Source organism: Chamaea fasciata, unplaced genomic scaffold (genome assembly GCF_029207755.1).
Source record: "Chamaea fasciata isolate MVZ Bird 193981 ecotype frontalis unplaced genomic scaffold, bChaFas1.0.hap1 SCAF_9, whole genome shotgun sequence".
Lineage (NCBI taxonomy): Eukaryota > Metazoa > Chordata > Aves > Passeriformes > Sylviidae > Chamaea > Chamaea fasciata.
Window position 1 is genome coordinate 14,222,280 of NW_027094094.1, and position 23,450 is coordinate 14,245,729.

At 52.9% G+C, this 23,450-nt stretch overlaps 1 protein-coding gene across 1 annotated transcript; it reads right to left on the reverse strand.

Moving 5' to 3' along the window:
- Positions 1–434: 434 nt before the first annotated feature.
- On the reverse strand, positions 435–4,652 carry GOT1 (glutamic-oxaloacetic transaminase 1). Its single transcript, XM_066191128.1, has 9 exons — positions 4,437–4,652; positions 3,972–4,153; positions 3,294–3,417; positions 2,997–3,109; positions 2,687–2,791; positions 1,979–2,129; positions 1,678–1,843; positions 1,403–1,545; positions 435–1,130 (listed from the first exon to the last, which is right to left on the reverse strand). The coding sequence occupies exons 1-9, from the start codon at positions 4,549–4,551 to the stop codon at positions 991–993; spliced, it is 1,239 nt and encodes a 412-aa protein (XP_066047225.1). The 5' UTR covers positions 4,552–4,652; the 3' UTR covers positions 435–990.
- Positions 4,653–23,450: the final 18,798 nt, after the last annotated feature.

Genomic DNA, 23,450 nt, shown 5'->3' on the forward strand with positions numbered 1-23,450 from the left:
GATGGTGGTTCACCAGCAGCCCGCTGAAGAGGATGAACAGAAGAGATCTGCTTTTTGACACTCAAAGAACAGCCCAGGAGCCCTGGGCCAGGAAGGGATGGCCAAATGGCTGGAAACACTTGACCATCCAGAAAGTAACCACAGACAGACAGACAGACAGGCAGGATGAGCTTGGCAGCATAGGGCAGAAAGAACACAAGATGAATACAGGAGGAACTGGTTGGCTTCATGTAGTCACAGGGAGCTCTCAACACTCTCCCTGTAAGACTCCCCCTTTAGTAATGGCTGTTATCATCAGAGATTGCAACACACCCTGAGAGAGAAAGGGACAGCCTTGGAACAAGCTAAGTGGACAAACCAGGATGTTGAGGCTTTAACCTCACCTGGGGAGAGGTTCATATGGTCTGAAGACTCGACATCACACAAGGCAGGGGTAGCATTCAGAGACAAAGGTTTAATTTCATGTCAGCAACACAAAGCAATTATCACAATTACAAATATTTGCTCGTATAAGGCTCAGAAATTGGGAACGGATGGTATGTGTGGAGAGAGGAAGCTAGCAACAGCTTTATCCCTCCCCAAAATACTAAGTGACATTAGTTCACAAGCCTTGTGATATCCCAACCACTGTGCTGTTATCCCACAGTGCATTGCACTGGCACCAGACTTTGCCATGATCAAAATGATCAGTTGCATGGAGTTGATTTGGATGTGCTAAAGATGCAGCTCTAAGGGCCTGGAGACCAGGCTGCTGTTGTGAAACAAGAACCAAGGTGGCTCATGCTGCCCCCATCTCCTGGGGGTACTGGCTTACCATATTGCAAGGACCACTTAAAAAATGTCAGAAGATGATTATCCCTGATTGAGCTGCTGCTCCCATCTTTATTAAACCCCAAGAGGTGTGGGAAAAGGCAAGCCATGAGCAGAGAAAGACATAGACTACAGACTATAGCTTTGGTGACTTTATGTAAGTTTGGTTGTTCATGTGCTTCATTGGATTTTTGTGACAGCTTCATGGATGGACTTGGCCACATAGTCCAGGTTCTTGGTAGTTAGACCACACATGTTGATGCGCCCACTAGCCATCAGGTAGATGTGTTTTTCCTTGACCATGTACTCCACCTGCTTAGCTGGGGAAACAATTGGACATCAGGTCAGAGCAGTGACCTACAGCTAAGAAAAGCCCAAAGAACTAGTCAGAGACACCTGAATCTTTCACAATAAGCAGAAAAGTTCAAGCACTGGCCACTAAAATACTGTAAGATGCTTCATCCCTCCCCAGCAGTGATGCCAAAACTCCAGTGAGACCGAGACATTCCTGCTCAGACTGCTTCAGCCCAGTTCACCCACAGCAAAACTGGCCCCACCCAATCCTCCCTTCTACAGGCCACTTGATACTTACGGTTCAAGCCTGTGAAGCTGAACATGCCGATCTGCTCTGTGATGTGGTTCCAGGTGCCTGGGGTGCCAAGGGCCTCCAGCCGAGACCGGAGCTCTGACCTCATCAGCAAGACCCGATCTGCCATTGTCTTCACATTGCCCTTCCTGCAGGCAGCAAGCAGGAAGCAGAGCATGAGGATGGGCACTCATTTGGTTTGAAGCCATCTGGCCAAGCCTGACACTCCGGGAGACAGCTTCCCTCCCCTGCCCTCTCCCACCAGCCCTGGCAACACGTACCACTCATCAAAGAGCTGTGGGGAAGCAAGTGTAGTTGCCACAATGCGCGCTCCCTGAGAGGGAGGGTTGGACCAAGTGGTGCGCACGATCTTCTCCATCTGGGACAACACACGCTGCACATTGTCTGCATCCTTCCCCACCACGGTCAGGTTCCCCACCCGTTCATCTGTGGACAAGCCAAGATACGTGAGCCACTGGTTCCACACGTCATGGCAAAGCAGAGAATTCCCCACCCCTCAGCATGCCAGCCCCATCTGTCTGGGTATGATGCTATTGGGCCAGCTTACTGCCAGACACTCACTGTAGAGCCCAAAGTTCTTGGAAAACGACTGTGCACAGAAGAGCTCAAAGCCCTCGGCGACAAAGTATCGCACAGCCCAGGCATCCTTTTCCAGGCTGCCAGAGGCAAACCCTTGGTACGCTGAGTCGAAGAATGGAAACAGGCTCCGGCGCTGCAAGGAGGAACAGTGTTAGAGGGAAATCCCCTCCCCACAACCTCTCTTTTACCCCCCACAGCACCCGTAGGAGGGAAAGACGAGGATTGAGTTTCTGTGTGATTTCAAAGGAAACATGGTCCAGCAACACCACACTGAAATACTTTCTTTCTACTGCGGTGAAACAACAGAAAAACTAAAGTGGTCAATACAAGTCAATGCAGGAGAAAACTGCATTTGAGCACGAAAGTAGTGCACCACTTCATATGCTGCTATCCAGCACCCGCCTGCAGATCATCTTTCCAGCAGGGAAAAACCTCACTACAGCCCATTCCACAGAGTGTAAAAACAAGAATCTGGAGGCACAACAAGAACTGCAGTGCATGTCTCCTCTGAGCACAGACAACCAGCATTCTGTTGTCCACCTCTCCCTTCAAGACCTGCCTTGTGGGACTCTCAGCTTCTGCCACATCTCATGCCATTCCCCCAAAACCTATTCTGGATACGAATGCTCTGGCTGGCTCAAGAGCTATTTGCCCCCTCAGTACTGCTTTAGCCTCAGCAGCAGCCCATACCTTCATTACAGCAGCAATCTGCTTCCACTGCTCAGGAGTAGGGTCTGTGCCTGTTGGGTTGTGCGCACAGGCATGAAGGATGAAAATGGAGAACTCCGGGGCTTTCTGAGGAGAGAACATGTCTTGGTGACATTCAAACATTGACGAGATCAGGCACCCGCAGCACAGGGAGAGGCCTGGAGCTGCTCTGGGCAACAACAGCTTCTTTTGCAGTGATCCACTTCCCAGCACAGCACACCAGAGCCTAGGCAGCTACAGATACTGACAGTACAGCACCAAGCTCAGCCCACCATATGCCAGTTTTACCCACCTCCATGTCATTCAGTAGCCCCTGGAGATCCAGACCCCTCTTGGCAGCATCCCAGTAGTGATAGGTTCTAATATCTTTGAAGCCAGCATCCATAAACACAGAATTGTGGTTCTCTGAGGAAAGAAATAACTTCTCAGAAAAGCACGCCCCATCTCCAGCAAGCTGCCTTCTCCAACCCCAGCATCTCCCATTACACGCACGAGAAGGCCCCTCCCTCAGTGCCCAGGCTCCTGCAAGGAGCAGGGCTGTGCCTCCCTCCCTCACTGACCCACAGGGCTCCCTAAGAGCAGCACTCACCCCAGGACGGAGCAGAGACGTAGACCGGGGTGGCCGTGTTGTTGTTGCCATTGTACCAGCGCCTCAGGAACTCCGCGCCAATCCGCAGAGCGCCCGTCCCGCCCAGGGACTGAACGCTTCCGACCTGCAACGGAGACCCTTGCCAGCACTGTCCACACACGTCAGCACTGCTATCAGCACACAGAAAGCAGAGGTGCTTGCAAGAGCTACACAGGATCCCAAACGTGTCCCCTGGTTCAGTCCAGTCAGAATGCCTCCACTTCCAGTGGTCTTCAACCTTCTTCAGTGCTCAGACCCATCCTGACAACTTCTACCATTATAAACACACTCCAACCATTCCAGTTACATTTTGGCACAGAACAGATTCTCAGCTAGTAGTTTATTTCAGGAAAGGTGGTACATTATCTGACTTGGTTTTCCTGTGGGAAAACTATTAAAAGATGAAGGAAAACACAGATCCCAATCACAGGCCACATTTGGTTTTTCCCCAAACCACAACTACTTGCACAAACAGTTTCAAGTGCATGGGTTCATCAAGTAAGCTACAATCAAGAAAGATGATGTCTGAAAAACCCCCAAATCCTGCCAAAACGCAGGACCTCTACACATTTGTGCTCTTCTACTCAGTCCGCTGTAGGCACACCCCAGGGACCCCAGTGCTCTCTCTCCACCACATACCCGTTTGTCCTTGATGGCAGGGCTGTCATCACCCAGGGCAATACGGGAAGCGTTGGCTCGGAACTCGGGCAGGCCCAGGATGGGCAGATACTCATGGTTCAGGCTGTTGTCGTTGGCGATCATCTGCTCCACTTTCTTCACTACCGGCAGGACCCATGGCTGCCCCTCGTCCGTGCGGTAGGCTGCGGAAAAGGGAGAGCCATCCTTACTGCACCGGGGGGACGCTGCGCCGCCCGGCTCACGGAGAGACCTGCCCGGGACACCGAGGACGGCGGCCCGGCCGGCGCCGGGCTGCCCCACGACCTTGACGCCGCTGGACGTCGCTGCCCGCACATCCCCCCCGCGCCCGGCCGGGCGCCTGCCGCGGCCCGGTGACCTTTGGGGCTCGGGGCCCGCCGCAAGGGCACCGACCGGCCCGCCCCGCGGGAAATGGCCCCGCCGAGCAGAACGAAGCCCCGGACTCACCGCCCACGCCGAGGTTAACCTTCCGCGAGTCGCTGTCCTCCCGGAAATCCGCCGTGAGCTTGAAGACGGCGACAGGCGGGGAGGTGGGGACGGCGGCGAAGATGGAGGCGGCCATGGCGGCGCAGCCACTGCGGTCCGCTCCGCTCCGGTTCGGTACGGGGGGCGCGCGGCGCTGGAGGAGACGCTCACCTTCACCGGCGGGGCGGGGCCGCCGCCAGCCGCGGCCAATCAGCGCGCCGCGCTCGGCCCCGCCCCCGCCGCCAGCCAACGGGCGCCCCGCCTTGGCACGGGCGCCGCGCGCGCGGCCGATGGCGGCGGGGAGCGCGCCCGGTGACGCGGGGACGCGGGGACGCAGGCACCGCCCATGGCCGGCCGTGCCCCCCGGCCGCCACTCCGCCCTGCGTGGGGCCGGGCCCGCGGGCGCGGCCGGGACTGCCGAGCCGCCACCGGGAGTGCGGTGCCGGTGCTGAGGTTCTTCCGCAGCTGCGGAGACTGGGGGGACGGTCCCGGGGAGCAATGCCCCGCGCAGTACGGGGTGCTGCGGGGGATGCTGTGCCCAAGGCAGCGGTGCCCTGCGGCAGTGCTCGGGGGTGCGGTGCTCGGTGGTGCGGTGCTCGGGGTCACGGCCCAGTCCCCACTGAGCACCCGGGGCTGCAGATCAACCCTGGAGCGCAAAGCCGGAGTGAACGCAGCCCCGGGGTGCTGTGCCTGGGGTGCAGGATGGTGCCGAGGTGCAAGGCTCGGGGGATGCGGGAAGCTGTCGGGGGGCCGTGCCCACGTGTGACGGGTCCGGGCGCAGTGCCCGAGGGGCGGGGGGTTCCCAGGGCTGCAGTGACGCGGGTGCGGGACGGGGACCGCTCTGAGGATGGTGGGTGTTTCCAAAGGCACTTCCCTCATTCACAGCCACCTGCAGGGCAGACGCTGTGGGCTGACCCCCGAGAACCTCCCAGCACCGGTGAAACGCCCAGGGTCACCTGTGAGGGTCTCCGCTACCACTGGTTAACTCGGCACATGGCGCCGATCCATGGGGTCTTCCTAGCAGCGCCAAAGTCCACGCCCTTCGCGCGGGCACAGCGCTCCCCACGATGCCCTCTGTGGCTCTTGCGGGCCGCCCTCCAGCCCCGCGGGGACCCCCGGGGCGCCTGGGCGCGGCCGCCGTCGGGGGCGCGGCGGTGTCGGGCGGTGCCGGCAGGGGGCAGAGCCGGCCCGCGCATCCCGCCGCGCATCCTGCAAACCCCGCGGGGAGGGCACCCACGGCTCCGGCCAGCCCTGGAGCTGCTCGACCGTCCCAGCCGTGGCTGGCCCCACGCCTTTCCGGGGAGAGGGGTCAGTGCCTCCCGGTGCGTGGGCGGCTGCGTTAGGAACCTGCCACCTATCTCGAGCGGCTTTTGAAGTTTGTGAGAATCCGCCAGCAACCCTGCTACATCTGGGAAAGGCTTTGAGCGAAGCGGGAAGGATGTAGCAAAAAACAGCCCCGACAGAGTTACACACACCACACACACCTCACTTCGTGACATGAAACACGGGGGTACAGGACGAGAAAGGCCATGCTGTCCCCAAATACTTTTGCAGACAACCAAGGTGTTATACGCTCCCTTTGTTAACCCAGCCAAGATCCCTCTGAAAACCAGTTTGGGTCCTTGCCCCCCTCTCATGCCCAGGTGGCTCCACAGCCCGGCTGCCAGGAGGGAGCCCAGGGGCACAGCCCTCGCCTCCCCTGGCTCCGGGCAGCACCTGGAAGAACTGCCCAGTGCACTTTCTGCTTAGCATGAGACTGGGGAAGCAGCAGAGCTGTCTGTCGGCACAGTAGTGTGCCAGCACTTCTGCCTTTGGAGAAAACAGAATAATGGGAAAGGCAGAAGAGCAAGACAGCAGTGCTAGACCAGAGCTTTGGCCTGGTGCCGTTTTTAGTCCAACTTGGACAAAATTTCGTTCAGGCCTTGAGAAAAAGCTGCACAGAAACCCAAAAAGAGCTTCAGGTCTGCTCTCTGCAATAGCTGTGAATCTCTGTAAACACCTAACCTGGCCAAGCTGCTGTCAGGACATCCAAACCTTAACCCTAATCCTACCCTTAAACCTAACCCTACCCTTAACTATAGCCCTAATCTTAAGTCTAATCCCAAATGGATGAAGAACTCTTGGGTTTCTCAAGGTCAGTCAGTGGATTCTGCTAAATGAGAGATACTTCAGGGCTGAGCAAGGGAGCAGCTGATGAAAACAAGGGCATCAGAGGGATCTGGGGGTAGCCCACTGCAGGGTGAGTCACAGAGAGTAAAGCACTGCACAAGTGGAATGCTGCAATGGGAAAAACAGACAGAGGCTGCTTAGAGCATCCTATTTCTGGAGCAGACAGAAGTGCTAGGGAGTCCCCAGACTATCAGGCTCTCACTGCACTTACTGGTTTCTAATCCTACCGCTTTCCAAAGAGCACTGGGATACTTGGGGACATGGCCAAGTGCTTTCCCAGTGCAGAACAGGGAAGTCACAAAGGCACAGGGATGCTGCCTGCCAAGGTGTCTGCACCAAGCTGCTGCCTGGGACTGCCTGAGCAGGCTGAGCAGTGCTCGTTGCAGGAAAAAATGCAGTTTCCCCAAATCAACACTGTTTTGATCCCCTTCCTCAGGAGCTCCTGGGCAGTGTGAGCTCAGTGCTGCCAGTCTGGTGCAAACCGTCTGTGCTGCTGCCGGTGCCTGCGAGGCCAGGGTCACTGACCCAGCAGGAGTTACCTGCCAGTGTGCTTGGTGCCTCTGGCTCAGCCGGTGTCCCATGCCCTTGACAGCACAGGGTGGCACTCCGCTGGGAAGAGATGCAAGAATGAGACAATAAGAGACAAAGCAGCAGGCTGTCGGGCCCCCGAGCTGGGTGGCTTTGCGTTAGCAAGATCCCTCTGGCCCTGAGCTTTCATCTCCTCAGCCTACACAAAGGGTGCCACCAACACATATGTAAAAGCAGGAGGAACATGGGAGCCAGCCCTGAGGCATCCCTCCCTTCATCTCCTGCCTTGGACTGACAGCCAGCAATGACCTGCCACTCAGTGGGAAAGCTTGCACACCTTACACAGAGCGAAGAAGCCCCCGGGCACACATGGCCGTGCCGCATGCAGACAGGGCCCCCCGCACTCAGCTCCTCCTAGGAGCCAGAGGCAGGGGGGCTCAGCAGCCAGCCTGGCTCCTTCAGAGCTCAGCCTGCTGCAGGGATACAGGGACCACTGGGGACGAGGTGATGGCCTCCCCACACCATCAAGCCTCACGTGGTCTTGGAAAAAAGCCCTTTTTATGAGGGTGAGCTCCATTGACCCCAACCCATTCACTTCCTCTTGCAAGATTCACCCTCACACCCCTCTGACCTCTGCCTCATCCTCTCCAGAGTGCCCTGCCCAGTACTGGGACACTGTCGATCTTGACATCACAGCAAGGGTTTAACAGGCTGCCCATCCCAGTCTGAGGATGGGTGCAAGCAGTGTGTGGCACGGAGCAGAGCTGAGGCTGTCCCAGCGGGTGCTGTGCGGGGGCTGTTTTCCCAGCATCCTCCAAATACAGATGTTTTCTCAGTGCAGGATCCAGACAGAGGAGGGTAAAATGTTTTCATTCCAAGCTCCGGAGGTCAGGTCATGGTTTGTCTAAATGGCTTTTGTTGCTGTAATTATCAGATTAGCTGATCTCTGGCAATGCATTTAGGGGCAGCTACATTAACAGCGGATCCTGACCCCTCCACTGCCACCCTGCCCAGCTGGGACAGTGGGTTTGCAATGGAGCAGTGGGGACTGGGGATGTCATGAGAGGCAAGTGAAATGGTCGTGATTAGTTTTGAGCTGGTACCCAACTGGACCCTGGCCCAGGAGGTGGTACATTTGAGGAAGACAGCAGTAAGGCTCCTGGACCTCAGAGCATACAGTGATGCTGAGCTGGGCCTGATCCTTCCCTCCCACTCCAACCTGCAATGCACAGCAGCCCTGGAGTCCTGTCCCAGGCACCTGCCTGCCGCTGTGACTGATGCCCGGCATGCAGACACGGGATGGGGGCATCTGCGGTGCCTTCCCTCGCTCGGAGCTGGTGGTGCTTGCAGGCACCAAGTCCAGCAGGTTCTAGGGGAGGGTGGTCCAGAACCTCACACTGTGCCTGGCACGCGGGAGCCTCAGGTCTGTGCCTGGCCGCAGGGTGCTGTGAGCCTGGGCAGCCCCCAGCAGCCGGCAAGGCACAGGAATAGGAGCGTGAGATACCAGGCGAGACACAGAGCATGACAGGGAGATGAGAGAGCAGGCTGAGGCACAGATAAAGAGGGATCAGGAGTTTCCGGCCCCCGCCAGCCCCTTGCCGGGTCCATGGGTCCATCTGTCAGCGCCTGCGAGTGCTGATGGCATCGGGCCCTGGCGGCAGCCGGGGCTGCAGGTCCTGCCGAGGGGCACCGTCAGGGGCGGGACGGGGCCCTGCCACCGCCTTCCCACTGCACCGGGGCGCTGACAGCCGCCCGGACCCCGGCGTGGCCCGGGACGAGCCCACGCACAGCCCTGCAGCTGCCCCCTGAGTCTGAGCTGCCGGCCATGCTACCTTGCAGCATCCACCTCCTGTCCTCCTGCCCCGCCAGCCCCACTGCACGCAGAGATGGAGTGCCAGGGCTCTCACCCACTGGCGCAAAAAAAAAAAAAATCGGTCCCCACTCTGCTGAGCTGCAGATCAACACCTGTGGGGTGCTCAGAGGCTGTTTGCCCGGGCACTGTGCCTGTGGCACCCCCCTGCCCCATGACACGTCATCCCACCTCCTCTCTCACCTGCTGTGGGTGGGAGAAACAGCGGATTCCCTTGAGCAAAGCAGAAGCTCTATAATGAAATAAATCAAAATCAGAAAATATTTTATTTTTTCTCCATAAAACAACTTATTTAAAATGTGGCTTCACTGCATTTCAGTTTCTGAAGTTTTATTGTTCCAGAGCATAACACCCCACTGAATGAACGCTTCCGGAGCAGAATATCTACATCTTCTCTTTCAAAGAATATTTCAATCCCTTCAAATGCTTCAGAAAATTTCAACAGCAATTTTTTTTCCTTTAAACATCATGTTCCTATAGGAAGTCTTGGCTTCAGCAGAACATGCATTAAAAAAAAATAGTGAAAGCTATGTTCCTGGTATTTTGGTATTTTTCCTAATTGCCACCATGACAGAATATGGTTAGCTCCAAGTCCATCTTAGCTTCCAGCTCAAAGCCAGAGAGCAACCCAGGGCAGCAAGGACAAAGTCTGTGCACCCCAAAAAGGAGCATATCCACCTACCTAATCAGGCTCAAACCTCTCCTGCCATTGCAGCTTCTTGGGCATAGCCAGAGGTTTGCTATTTCTCTAAAACTATTCTGTACATTAGTTCTGGGGTCCCAGGAACCCCAGCTTGGCTTGTGGACCACTTATGGCCATGCTTGCCTATTCTATGCCTACTTGTTCCCACAGGCACTCAGGAGTTAGGAGTTCGCCCTAATTTTTCCTTTTGCATCAGCACCTGCTGGCAGATGTCAGGGGACTGACCCACAGACTGTGACCTGCTCAGGCACTGACACCCTGCTACATTGAAGGTGGTTTCCTAAGGGTGTGAGAGACCACTGGGGGAAAGGACAGGCACTTCTGTGTCAAGGCATGGACTTCTGCACAGCCAAGGAAATGCGTTTTGGGACCTCTGACACGGGGAGATAGGTGCCATTCCCAAAGGCAGCAAACCTGGCCAAGCCTCTGCCTTTTCACCAATGATCCTGGTTCAAGTGCTGGGACAGAGACACCGGATATGTTGCAGGGAGCTGCTCTGCCATGGTGTACCCAGGCAGCTGTGGGAGCTGTGCCCATGGGGCTGAGGCAACTGCAGCACAGCTGGTCCCAGCTGGACCCCTCCGGACAGGGTGTATCCCCCAGTACAGCCAGGACAAGGCCAAGAAAAGGGAGTCCAGCTCTCTTGCAGGGAGCCCAGTGCTGCGGGTAGCTTCTGGACCTTGGTGCAGGAGCAGATTTACTGAAAACAATTTATTTAATATCAAAAATAATTTCTTACAGTGTTTCAGCTGGCGTCAGCCAAGCGCTTACTCACCCGGGAATTCAAACAAAGGCAGGGCTGGCGCCCAGCCAGGGGGTCGGGCGCTGGGTGGTCGTGTCCATCCCAGCCTTGGACCCGCCTCTGGGTCACTTGCGGGCTTGTGGCATGATGTCTCCATTTATTTATTGGAAATGTTTGAACAGGAAATGCTAATGGTTTGGGTTTGTGGAGACAGCTGGAGCTGCTGAGAAGGGGAGGGTGCACTGGGACAGGGCAGGCCAGCAGAGAAGGGGGAATCAGTGCTGCCACTGGGGATTTGTTTCCTGTGTTTGTGGCGAAGAACCCAGCAGGAGGTGAGCCTAGGGAGGACCCTGCCAGCTCTGCTGCCTCCTCCTTCACTGCTGCCTGCATCCCATACTGCCAGGGTGCACAGCAATGGGGCTGGCAAAGCGGTGAAGGAGGAACAGCAACCACAGGGGATGGCACATCTCATCCCACTGCCGGCCTGCTGGGTGTCCATTAGCGTGGGAGAGATGTGAAAGTGCTGCCCCCCCCGCAAGGGGGTCGAGAGGTTCCTATGCAGCCCGGCTCTGGAGCGGGCTGTTCCTGCATTTGCTGATAACAGCGGAGGTAAAGCCTGACCCAGGAAAGCAGGCAAGATCCGCAGAGATAAACTCCCCGAAGCAAGACAAAGGCACTGACCTCCTCACTGCATGAGCTGCTGCATTCCCACAAGCACAGCAACAATTTCCCAGGAGCAGCCCTGAGACCTGCACCCAACTCCACTGTCCAGTCACCAGGGAAGGCCAGCCAGGAATGCCTCTTGCCAGGATCACGGCACAGAAACCACAGCTTGGGGGTTTTTTACCAAATCTACTGTCCATACATTTGTCTGAGCAATGAGAGCCAAGAGCTTGCTGCCATTGCTTGCTCCTCATTCAGCACCTTGGCCCCGCTGTGCTGCACAGCCAGAGGGATGCTGTACAAGCACCCATTTGTATGTCTTACCTCACACTTTTATCTGCACATTTGCAGTACAAATAGGTTTTAAGTTTCATTCCCAAACACGGCTGAGGGTCTTACGCACCCACTGGTGCAATTCAGGTGTGAGTGCCTGGAGCCCCACACACTCAGAGCACATCCAGGTACTGAACGCCAGGCACGAGCTCAGCTCTGTCTCCCCCTGCCCTGCCTGGGTCCCACCCATGGACCAGGAGGCTGGAGCCTGCACAGCATTTCCCCCTGCCAGGTCTGCCCCAAGAGAGCATCAGCTGAAAAAGGCAGAGGCACTTAATGGGATTTGCAGAAACAGCTCAGTTACACACCATACGCCTGTTGTCTCAGGCATGTTTTTAAAATCTTTATCTCTGCATCATTACACACTGATCTACAATTGAAAAGAATCCCTTCGGTTCCCTACCTCTGAAACGAGGATAACTATCCTTCACCTCATAGCAGGGTTATGAGGATAAACAGATTAAAGACTGTGATATTGTTGCAAAGAAGGTTAAACAAGCCCCTGTGACAGACAGCCCAGAGGCAGGGACTAGTATCAGAGCCATGCACAGCGTAAGCCGCCGACCCACGTCTGCACCATGCTAATGACCCCAGTATCCCAGCGACAGGTTTGCCACTGTCTGCCTGCCCAGGATGCAGTCCCCAGCCAGCTGAAGGCCTGAAAAAGGGATAGTGTCTCAGTCTGGGATGTGCACCTGTGCCCTGAGCCTGAGAAAGGGGAGTGCAAGGGTGTAGGGGGAGCAGGGGCTGGGAGGTGCTCATTAGTAGCACAAAGTTTCAAGAGGACATCGGAGATCCAGATGCAGCAACAAGGCCCTATGGGCAGAGGGGTGCAGCAGAGCAGCTGTTCTCTCTGCACATCCCACCCCACAACCTCAGAACAGGGCAACCCTCTTCTACTGCCCACAGTCCTGCCCATTCCTGTCCCTCTGGGTGCTCTGGGCTGGCAGGGACAGTGGGGAGATGTGCACTTCTGCAGAAAGAGCTGGTGGGGGAGAGGATGAGCCAGACAATTACTGTCTGGGAAGTCTCACCCGGATCCCTAGTAAAATAATGCCACAAATATTAAGAAAAGGAGCTCTGTAAACATCTAGAGGATAATGAAACCATGAGCTATAAGCAGGATGGGATTTGTAAATAAAGGGCTGTGCCAAAAACAACAAGCCCTCCATAATTGTTTTGGATAGAAGGACAAGATTAGTGCAGGAAGGGGACTCGGCGGATGTCATGAGAGGAGACCTGGAAGCACCGGGTCTATCCTCCTGCCTTGCCATTAGAGTCTCTGGCATGTTTGGGCAGGTTTGAGGAGGCTGACCTGTACAAAAGGTGCCTCTGATGGCTTGGCTGGCACCTGGGAACATACCTGGCCTCCGCAGCTGGACACCTGCACTCCCCCAGCCTGTCACTTGTCACACCAGCACTGCAGCAGTTACTCACACTTTGGCCACCTCTGAGCTGCCAGAAGAGAGCAAGGCCAAACCTGAGTCCCCATCCCAAATGAGGCCACATCGTGCCACCACATCTCACAGGGCTGGGACCCATGCAGTGCAGGAGCAAGTCAGCTGGACACTCATGAAGTGGCAGAATGAGAAATAAAACCAAGCAAATCCAGGAGCAGGAAAATAATGCCGGCACCTTCCATAATGTTCCCCAGGTTTAGACAAAAATCTGTCTTTTGTGAACATCAAAATGGCATGTTCTGCAGGACTGTAAGGTTCCCTGGTGCTCTCAAGTATCAGCTTTTTGGCCAGACATACAGGAAATGTGCATGCACCTCCTTGCAACCAGCCCTTTGAAAAGCTACTGTAAAAGCACACGTAAGCACTACCAGTCATCTGCACTGCACAGGCCAAACTTGTCCAGTGTAGACATTGCACGGAAGGAAAAGCAGAAGCTTGGCCAAAATGTACCTGACTGTGTACTCGAGTCTCAGGTCCCTGCAGCACCAGCGGTGCCAGGCTGGAAAATGCACCCGCGGCTGCACGCGGCAAAGCCAAGATGAAATGCACCATATATGGTGAAGGTATTATAAGTCCATAGCTTCTTCCTAGGATCTTCTCAGGAAATCCTGATACAAAATAGGGAACAAAATGTTTGACTGTGTCTCAAGCAGGGCCTTGAACTGCTCACAGGACCAAAAGCAATGGCTTCAAAAAAACAGGGAGCAGTGAGGTGTCAGATCCTTGGCTATCTGTGAGGTGCTTAACAATATTCTGGTTAAGTATTTGTCTTAAATAATACTGATTGCCCAGCCATTACCTACACCCTGACCCTCAGTGCTGGGACCACATGGTAAATGCAGTCCCAGCACCAGAGCTAGGAGTGCAGCAAATGGGAGTTGTGAGGCAGTGCTCTGTGCAGCAGAGGATTGGATGCTAACCCTGAGATACTGTGACTAGCCTGGTGCTCCACTTTAAAAATACCAAGATAAAGTGAGAGATGTAAATGTGATTCCCACCCCCCCTTATTTCCCACAGCATCCTTGCAGACAGAGTGGGGAGGTATGGGCTGAAAGGGGGAAGACACAAGGTGGCTCAAAAACTGAGTGAAGTGATGGAATCTGCATCTTCAGACATTTCCACAATTCAATGGATCAACGCCCAACCAGTGGGCTGTACTGCCAGAGTTCCTGAGGCCAAAATTACTCTGTGAAATGAGAAAGAGTGAAGAAAACAGGCACAGAAAAGAGACAATTGCAGGAGAATGCACCCCACAGTGACAGAATCAAGCCCAACCTGTCTTCTTCTTTAAAAAGCTCAAGAAATTTGACTGCTATGCACAAGTACTCTCATAGTAAGAAAATACCATGTGCTAACATCTTTTTATTCCAGCCAAAAAAGGCAGAACAAGAGTCAATGGTTGGAAATTAAAAGCCAGACAACCCTGCATAAGAAATACAACATACATTTACTGAGCAATGCTGATTAGCTGGTGGATTAACCGTCAGTGATTAAATGAGACCAAACCATGAACTCCCTTGCACCTCCAGACCAGAAGCTTTTGTGTATTAGTGAAACCCCAGGTTATTCGGATCCAGAAAGAGTAACAAGACAAGGCACTTGGGGAGATCAGCATAGGTGATCCAATGACTAATTCTGATCTTAAACACTGTGAGTAAAAATACATCGTGTTACTAATACACATAGAAAAATTCCCATTGCACAAACCCAGTGTAAACACTGGACAGTTGACATCTGCAAACCCACAGATGGAGGGGGACCACAGTTGCTACTCCTGTTTTAGAAACAGAAAAACACCCAGCCCACGGACAGCCCACAGGGGCCTTGCGACTGGACTGAAACCAGGAGTGATGCACAAGCTTGGAACACCAGGAGACTGTCGGCAGGCAAATTCATGAGAGACACGGGGTCTGCCCCAGGACGCTTCTGGATGCTGTGTATGAGACGTATGGCACATTGGATGAGGAAGAAATGGTCTCTCTGCACAGGGCTTCAGGGGACCACACAAGGCATATGAACATTCCAGGAAAAGTAGGATCAGAGTGATGTACAGAAACCGGGAAAATTTTTGTTGGATAGGGAAAAAAAAAAAAACAAACAACAAACCCAACAAAAAAAAACAGCTACTGGAAACATTCACCGCTGAAGCAAAACACACCTGGCAAGGACCAGTCCTGAATAGACTGGCCAAAGGCAGAATGATCTTCCCTCTTTTTAATATCCGTATTCACAGAATTATAAAAAATAAGCCTGGAAGGCTCTTGAAAGGTCACCTAGCCTGTCTGCCTGCCCCCAAACAAATCAAACCCTTCCTGGTGGAGCTTTTGTCTAAACTCTTCCTAGAAGAAGCCTCTAGTGGTGACGACGGCTCCCAGGAAAAACAAGTTTTAATCCCTTTCACCACAATCATTGCAGGGTGAGTCTACGGCTTCTTCTTCTACCCACCTGAAAACAAGGAATAGCCCATTATCTCATACTTTGTAGCAGGGCTTTATGCATTTAAAGACTTTTATCTTGTTTCCCTGTAGTCTTTCTGTTGTGATACTAAGCTACCCTTCAGCCTTCTCCAGTATGTCATGTTTTCTGAATTTCTGATCTTGTTCTTCCCTGGGCTTTCTCCAAGAACAGCAACTTGAAACGCTGAACCCCAAGTGGGATTCAGTGCTGCCTGACACTCTTTAAATGCAGCAGGATCGCATCAGGTGTCTTACAAACACCCTTGTTTATATGTCCCGGTCTGATTTTGCTCTTCTCACTCGGGCTGCTGCTGTCTCACACTCTTTGCAGGACCCACTGTCACCTCCAGCTACTTTCCCACAGAGCAACCTTACTCATTCCCCAGCCAGTGCCTGCAATGTTGATTTTTCCCAACTCACAGATGAACCTTATATTTGTTCTTATCAATGGGTTTATTTCAGGTTTCTTCACTTTCTCAAGAAAATGAGAGACTTGTGCTGCAGGTGAAGATCACTGATGAAAGCACTGACCACCCCTAAACCAAGACCAGGCCCTGTCTGAGGACTGAGCATGGGAAACCGCCCTTTCAATACTTTTTCCCAGCCAGCTGTGCTCTCACCTAGACCACATTTCTCCATTGCTCACAAGAATTCAAGAATTTCATGTGGGACTAAGCTCCTGTGAAAGCCAAGATTTAGCACATCTTGCCTTTCCTATGTCAGCCGGCACAGAAATCTTCAGGTAGAAAATTTGGTTGATTCAGCTCTTAGCTGATGGCCAAAGTCGTCACTTACTGGTTTGTTATCTCTGCTCTCGTGTCACTTAATGATGTATTTGCCTGTCTTCAGTCTGTTTATGTCAAAGGTCCCTTTTTCCTCTAGTTCTGCACCCCTGGTCTTGAGTAAAGCTCAGAAACTTGGAAAGCCACATAGATTCATTTGGGAAAAAAACAAAAAAAGGGAGGGAAAAGAAATGCTCAATAACAACTACATCCTCAGAACTCACATGTTTATCCAAATTCATCTGAACATTCTGGGGACAGTGACTTTTTAGGGTAAAATGAAAACAAGTTCAAGTGAGTTTTCCATCCCTGAAACAGTACGGTGCTTCCAGCCAATCTGAGACAATTTTCCAAGAAGATTTCCTGCAACCTCACAGTGATTAAAGGAAATAACATTGTGAATAAAGGGACATTCTTCAAAGTCAATGAAGGAGCCACAAACTGTACATTCTCACAGAGGGCCGGAAAGCGCCGGCGCGAGGTGGATTTTTGGTGTGTGGCCCCCCAGAAGGAAGAGGGTGGGCTGCCACTCCATCCCTCTTCCCCAGGCAGGGGTTGTGACCGGGCTTCTCCTGGAGCAGGCGGTCAGGGAAGAGGGTCCCCAGGCTCTCCATGCTTGAGGCCAAAAGGCTTGGGCCCACAAGCTCTGGCTCCCCACCTCCAGAAGAGAATTCGACAGGTTGGGGGTCAGGTGACAAGGGGCAAGAGCCCACTGACCCTCCCAAATCCCAGAGTGACTATGCAAAGAGCAGCATGCCACCACGGCTGTTTCATGACACGACCTTCTTCCTAGGAACCTCCCCATACCTCGCTTTGCCTGAATCAACCCCTCAGTGCCTTTGCCTGGGGTTGACACGGGAACGTGAACGGGCCCAAAAAGCCACTTGGGCAGAGGCGAGAGCACTCTGCTGCAATGCTGGGCGAGTGCGCTCCTGCCCGCGGCCACCCCGGCACCGCGGGTGCCCGAGACTGCGACCAGCCGGGGAGGGAGGAGCCGGCGCTCCAAACGGCCGGGCAAGGGGGCTTTAAAAAGCCCACCTTCCTAGCTAAAACAAAGAGAAAAGGGTAACGAGGAAGGGAGAGGAGCCGGGGAGAAAGGTGAGAAGGGCTCCCCGGCAGCCTAAACACACATGCTTCAGTTGATGCTGCGTAATAAGGGAATTAGCTAATGAGCTTACTGCGGCACAGGGACAAGTCCTTTAGAAATATCGTGGCCACCTGGGGAGGCTTGCAGAGGAGCCAGGCAGCCTTAATCTGCAGTGCTGGGAAGACAAGCCCCCTCTGCTCCCCCCAGCCCTGCTTTCTCCCCGGACAGCGTGTGTCCCGGGGTGCCACAGAGGGCCGACACAAATCCAACAAGAACTGGGCATGAAAAGGATAGGAAAGAGTGGAGTTTTTTAAAAAAAGCCAGCCCGTGCTCACGGCTTTTCTTAGACATCCGTGCAGTGGGGATGGGGCTGCTCGGGGACCAGTGTCATCCAACTGCCCCTGGACAGACAGCACTGCCCCAGCCTGCCCGCACAAGGGATTCCAGAAGTGTGGACTGCCTTTCCCTGCACTGGCAGCTGTGACAGATATGTCAGACAAAACCAAATAACCCCAAAATATGGATTGGGTAGTTTTTGGCAAGTCGTCCAAATACAGCCTTATAAAATCTGAGGCAAATGCAAATTCATACACAAGTGCCTGTGAATGTGCTAATTTGAAGGGAAAGAGGGTGAAAGAATCTGATGTTGAAAGTCACTTAGAACAATGCAAACATTAAATATACAAATACTCATCAAATACTTATTTAGAAAGTGACTTTAGACAGTGAACAGGCTGGGTTGGAAAAAAAATTATTTGCGGATAAATATTGAACTCATTGAGGAATTTGGGCATGTGGCAGTATTTGCATGAATTAGAGCGGGGGAAGTATGAAAGCATCGAAGACAGAACACTCCTCCAGTGAAAAGAGGAACAAGCAAAAACCTCAGCCAAAACTAAGGCTCCACTTAAAAATTACTTCCACACTAGTGAAGACATCAAACCCATTCAGTGGGAAAATGTAAATTGATGATTTTTATTATTATATTGAGGTAGAATTATTATTAATTATTTAGAAACTAAATTATAAAACACTTATTCTGTACAAAAAATGCTTAATTTTTTTTGCTCAAAAAGAATTAGATTGAGAATTATACTATGGAAACCAATTTCATTTAACTTTTCAATGGGATATGTTGAAACATTTTTTCCTTTCAGTTTTCTAAAGCAGAAAGCTGTTTGAAATTTGAAAGCATTGTGTTTCCAGGTTTTCCTTGTCCTCTTTTTCTCCGCCGCCCTGAAGCTGCCTGATGATGGCTGACAGTCACGCTGGATTTCCTCCTCTTTTCTGATCCTTTATTCCCTACTCCAAGCTTTACAAAATTTTAGCATTCTTATAAAAGAAAAAACAAAAAACCCTAAATGCAGTATCACTTCCTCAGCCACTGAAGAGTTGTAAGAATAAAAGTAATAGGAGAAAGAAGAAAAAAATTTAAACATTTAAGTTGTTTTTCATCTGTAGTAGAAACAATTATGCCTACTCAGAAAATGGTTGGACCTATAGTAAATGATCCTTGATTTTTTTTCTGTGTCATTTTTTTTCTGAAATACTTTAGTCAGAATTTATTTATTTATTTAAATTTTGGTGTTTTTTTTTAATTTTGGGGGTGTTTTTTTGTGGTTTTTCTGTGGTTTTTAGGTTGGTTTTTTTTGGTGGCAGGGAAAAATCAGGGTTTGTTCTGGGGTACTGCTCTCTGATTAATCAGCATGATTAAGGCCCTGGGGTCCCAACCCACCGGGGGGGATTCAGTTCCCACACTGCCAGCTGGGGAGTGAAAAGTCTTTGCTGCACTAAGAGCAGCAGGTTCTCCTGCAACCAGACCCTCCTGCAGAAGAGGTGACATTAGAGGGAACGTGGTTTCAGGGCTCAGAGGTGACATGAGCCATGGGGATGGCATGGCATGTGGCAGCAGCAGGTGTGTGGGGCTGCAGACACTGGCTCCACACTGGGGGAGATGCCAGTGCTGGGCACAACAGCCTCACACACCTGCAGCATGGCTAAAGGGAGCAAAACAGCCACAGCCGGCACTTGGGAAGGAGAGTGGGATATTCCCTTGCCTTTCCAGTTTGTCACCACTGCCCCAGCTCTGAGTCCAGCACAATGACCACAGTGAGTGATGTCCCAGGTGCCCGGCCCATGCAGGAACCATGGCCACAAGAATCGCCCCTTCCCAGGCATGGTGAGGTGGGGGCAGATGGAAGCAGTGAACTAAGCCCTTCTCTCTCTGAGCATCAGGGTCCTTCCACAGCTCCCTGCACCTCGAGTGTCTGCTGTGGGACAGGGCACAGCCCCATGCCAAGGGCGGGGGACTGTCACTCCACAGCAACGAAACAATAGTCAGTGTCGATTATTTATTTTCCAAATAAATCAGCGGGTCCTGCAGGAGAAGGGCTGGAAATCGGCGAGTTTAGATTAGACCCTCCCCAAACCCCGGCTGGGCCTTGAGCCGCTGTCAGGGCTGCAGAGAAACAGCAGCGAACTCTCACGCAAATGGCCTATAAAAAAGGCCCCTGTCAAAGGCACCTTGACCTGGAGGCTCGCTGTGGTGCTGAGCTCCCCGTGGCCCTCCCCTCCCCGGGCCGCGCTCCCCTCGCATGATGTATTTCCCCTGCCTTTTTTAGAGCTGCATTATGTTAGCTCCAGGAAACAGCCTCTTCCTTCTTATAAACACAGCCCTGGGTTACTGACCAGCGGCCCTGCCACTCCACAGCCACTCTCTGTCCATCCATCACACCTCGCTGTCACCCTGGCAACATATCTCTTGGACCGGTCCGGCTCCAGGGATGGGAGAGGCAGGAGGGGGGGGGATAAGGGGGGGGTCACATACACAGAGCACAATTCCAGCCTGCTGACTAATTCCCTGGAAACCCTGGGGCTGCACAATGAGAAAGCCTTTCCAAGGGTTTCTCGAGCGTTACTGGAAGGTCAGCTGAAGGTCAGCGCAAGGACACGGCTCCTACTTTCCCCACCGTCAGCAAGGGCGGGTGCGCAGGGCGGACACGGGTGAGCCCGGGGGTATCACGGGTGCACGGTGGGAGGGATGTTTGGAGAAGGGCGCCTGGGCCCAGGCGGCCCTGGTATGCGGCACAGAGCCCACTCGCCATTGCCAGGCCCAGGGAATGTGCCTGGGATGGGGCTGGCCGGCTGTCCTGGCAGCCAGACAGGCGTCAGTGCTTCCAGTGGGACAGGGCATAGCCGGTGGGGTGGCCTTTGGCCACCCCAGCAAGGGAGGGATGAGGAAGGGAAGAACTGCTCTGGCCCCATGTGAACTCCCCAGCACCTTTGCTACGGCCCCAGTGCCTGCAAACTGCTGGCCTGACACAGCATTGCTGCACGGGTCATTCACAGTGCAGGATGGATCGTGGGGGAGAGCACCAGGATGGGGCCTGGGGAGAGCATCCCAGGCACGCATGGATAACCATGGTCTCCAGTGTGCTTGGACATCAACAGCACAGGAACCATATCAAGAGATCTAGTTTGCCCTGTCAGTGCTGGCACAGGGACATATTCTGGCTGAGCCTTTGAGCCATTCAACCTCTTGTATGCATGGCTGATGCACAGCAACTACAGAAGGAGGGGTCCAGCCATGTCCTGCTCCTGAACACCAGCCTTGTCCATTCTTACCTGCTTGTTCTTCATGTTAAGCCATTGTCTCCAAGAGGAAATGCCATTTAAAGGCAGGTATTTCAAAAGAAATGGGAGATCTCTACTCTCTGAACAACACAGCACTTCACTTCTGCCTATTCCCTACGTAAAGCTGGGAGTCAGGTTTACATAGGGATAAAACAAAAAAGGCAATGCTTTTAAGGACAGATCTTCACAAACCCAAACCAAAGCCCCATGAGGCAAATCCTTTCTAATCCATGCTCTTCCTCAGAGGTGTAAGTGGAGTGGAAGGGTAGGGGGGGGATTTAAATCTGGAAAACAGTTCCCCGTCTCTTTGGTCTGGCAGAGGGCCCACTGTTAGACTAAAAACAAGTTTGTGGAGAAGCCTGTGTGGGATAATCCAGCTCTGGCCCCTGAGGGGATGAGAACAATTAGGAGTCCTCTCTCAAGTCTCCACTCCAAGATAGAAAAACAGTTTATAGTTTGGTCCAGAGTTGTTGTTAGAAAGTTCTGAATCATCAGGATACACTAACAATTTCTGCACAGTAATTGCCAGGATAACTCATTAGGCAGACTCAGAGATAAACTATTAACAGAAGTTTTCAAATCTCCTACCTGCCTTTCCTGTGCAGGACACAGGGGCTGCCCTATTTATACAGTGGCTGTTGGTGAGGATCTGAGTTCAGGAGGGAACCACATGAGCAGCCACGGCTAAATACGAGAAGTATTTCAAAGGAAAACAAAAGAATGGGTATTTATTAGACATGTGCAGGCCAAGCACATGCTCTGCCCTTAACCTTTCCAGGCATGTAATCAGCAAAGGAGCCGTTTGCCTTTACTGTCGCTGAACATGCCACAGGCTCCTGCCACAGCCAACCATTCTGCTTCTAGAGAAAAACCCACCACAGCTCTGGAAGCTGGCCTGTTGTGGCCTCTGGAAGGATAGTGCAAAATGTCTTTGGGCTGAACCTGACAGGCTTTTGACCCGTATTTACCCAGAAGAGATAGAAATTATAAGCTTCCCAACCTCATCTTCCTCCCTAGTCCCCAAGTGCAGATTGTTGCATGACAGAGGATATTTGTGTCCAATCCTCCTGAGCTGGTCAGCAGCAAATTACAGCTGAGAAGATGAAACAGTGCAACAGCCACTGGCTATGGGTGCCCTTCAGAGCAAATGTCTGCCCCATAGACAAATGCCAGCAGAGCTCAGGAATGCCATCACACAGAGGCCTGTGCACTGCCCTATGCATGCACTCAGCCAAGGCTGCAGCATAATTTCTGCCAAAGCTGGTTCCTGCATCCTTTTTCAGCTCAGTTACCCTGAAACCACCCTGGCAAACACAGAGCTATGTACCATTTCTTGCACAGGTTTGCCAGCTCTGGGGCAGCCATAGCCAGGATGGCTTCATCTGCATGGGAACAGACGGAGGACTCTTGATTAAGCCGGGAGAGAAGTGGAAACTGGCTGCCAGACAGATGCCCTAAACAAGAAGTAACTTATCAGCTCTGTTTCCAAGACGAGACGTCTGTCACCACCTTGCACAGAGCCAGCCCAGGCACTTGCTCCTCACCAGCATGCCTGTACAGAAGCAGGAGGGCTTCCCTCTCCCCCAAGGAAGCCATAGAAATAGGCACCATATAATTTGCAAAATTTCTTCTAGAAAATGCTTTGCTTGGGCTAAGAAAGGCATTACACCCAGAATGCTTTGGGAGACAGTGCTGAACAGCAGCAGGAGCCAGCGTGCAGCTGCATTCCCAGCCCCACGTTTTCCAGCAGCAGTGTAGGGAGGTCCCCAGCCCGAGGAGCACCAAGCGCTGCAGACAGCAAGGAACCACACCGCCAGCACACACGCAGCAAAGCCCAAAACGGTTAATCCCTCCAGTTTATTATGTAATAAAACGCTTTCCAGACCTGTTAAAATTTAATTGGTTTAATCTTAATTGTTCCATTTTCTATGGCACATGCAAACACAGAGCCTGACCCTGCTACTCTCGTGTGAACTGACCCGCGGGCTGTGGTGGGAGCAGGATGAAACCCGCTGACCTCAGCGGGATTACGTGCATGAATCAGAGCGGCAGGCATGGGCTTGGAGCTGAAATTCAGCACTGGGCAGGGCGCCAGCACAAGGCCCAGGGTCCACTTAGGCTCCACTTAAGTACTATGGGATGCAAGTGGTACACAGGCCTGTGGATGCGAGTGGCGAGCAAGCCTCATGCTGGGCCTCTGCTGAAGGATGAATTTCAGCTCAGCTTCTCAACCTCATGGACACAAATGCACAGCAATGGCTTCTGAGACATGGAGCAAAGGTACTCCCAGAAAGGTTGTGGGGTGTGCTCCACCAATAGGGTGGTATACGTGTGCCTGCAGCAGTGTCCTCCTCCTGCTGCACGCAGGACCCTCTCATTGCATAGTCAGTTACTGTGATTTATGACAGCTTCTACTCCAGAGGAAGAGGTGCTTTGCTACCCTCTGCACGTCCACACTCATGGGGCTGTGTTGTGCAGCAGGGTAGCTTTGTGAAGCCTGGATATCCTTTGTGCACAAGAGATGCCAAATAAAAGCAGGCAGGAGGGGGTCCTTGGCACTGGCATTTCCT

What these genes read in the sequence shown, in the direction of transcription:
- GOT1 (XM_066191128.1), bottom strand. Translation starts at nt 4,551, where the DNA reads ATGGCCGCCTCCATCTTCGCCGCCGTCCCCACCTCCCCGCCTGTCGCC. An exon ending in GGTTAACCTCGGCGTGGGCG is followed by an intron (nt 4,154 to 4,436) that starts GTGAGTCCGGGG and finishes CCTTTTCCGCAG; the next exon opens with CCTACCGCACGGACGAGGGG. An exon ending in CCACAGCTCTTTGATGAGTG is followed by an intron (nt 1,546 to 1,677) that starts GTACGTGTTGCC and finishes TGCTGCCTGCAG; the next exon opens with GAAGGGCAATGTGAAGACAA.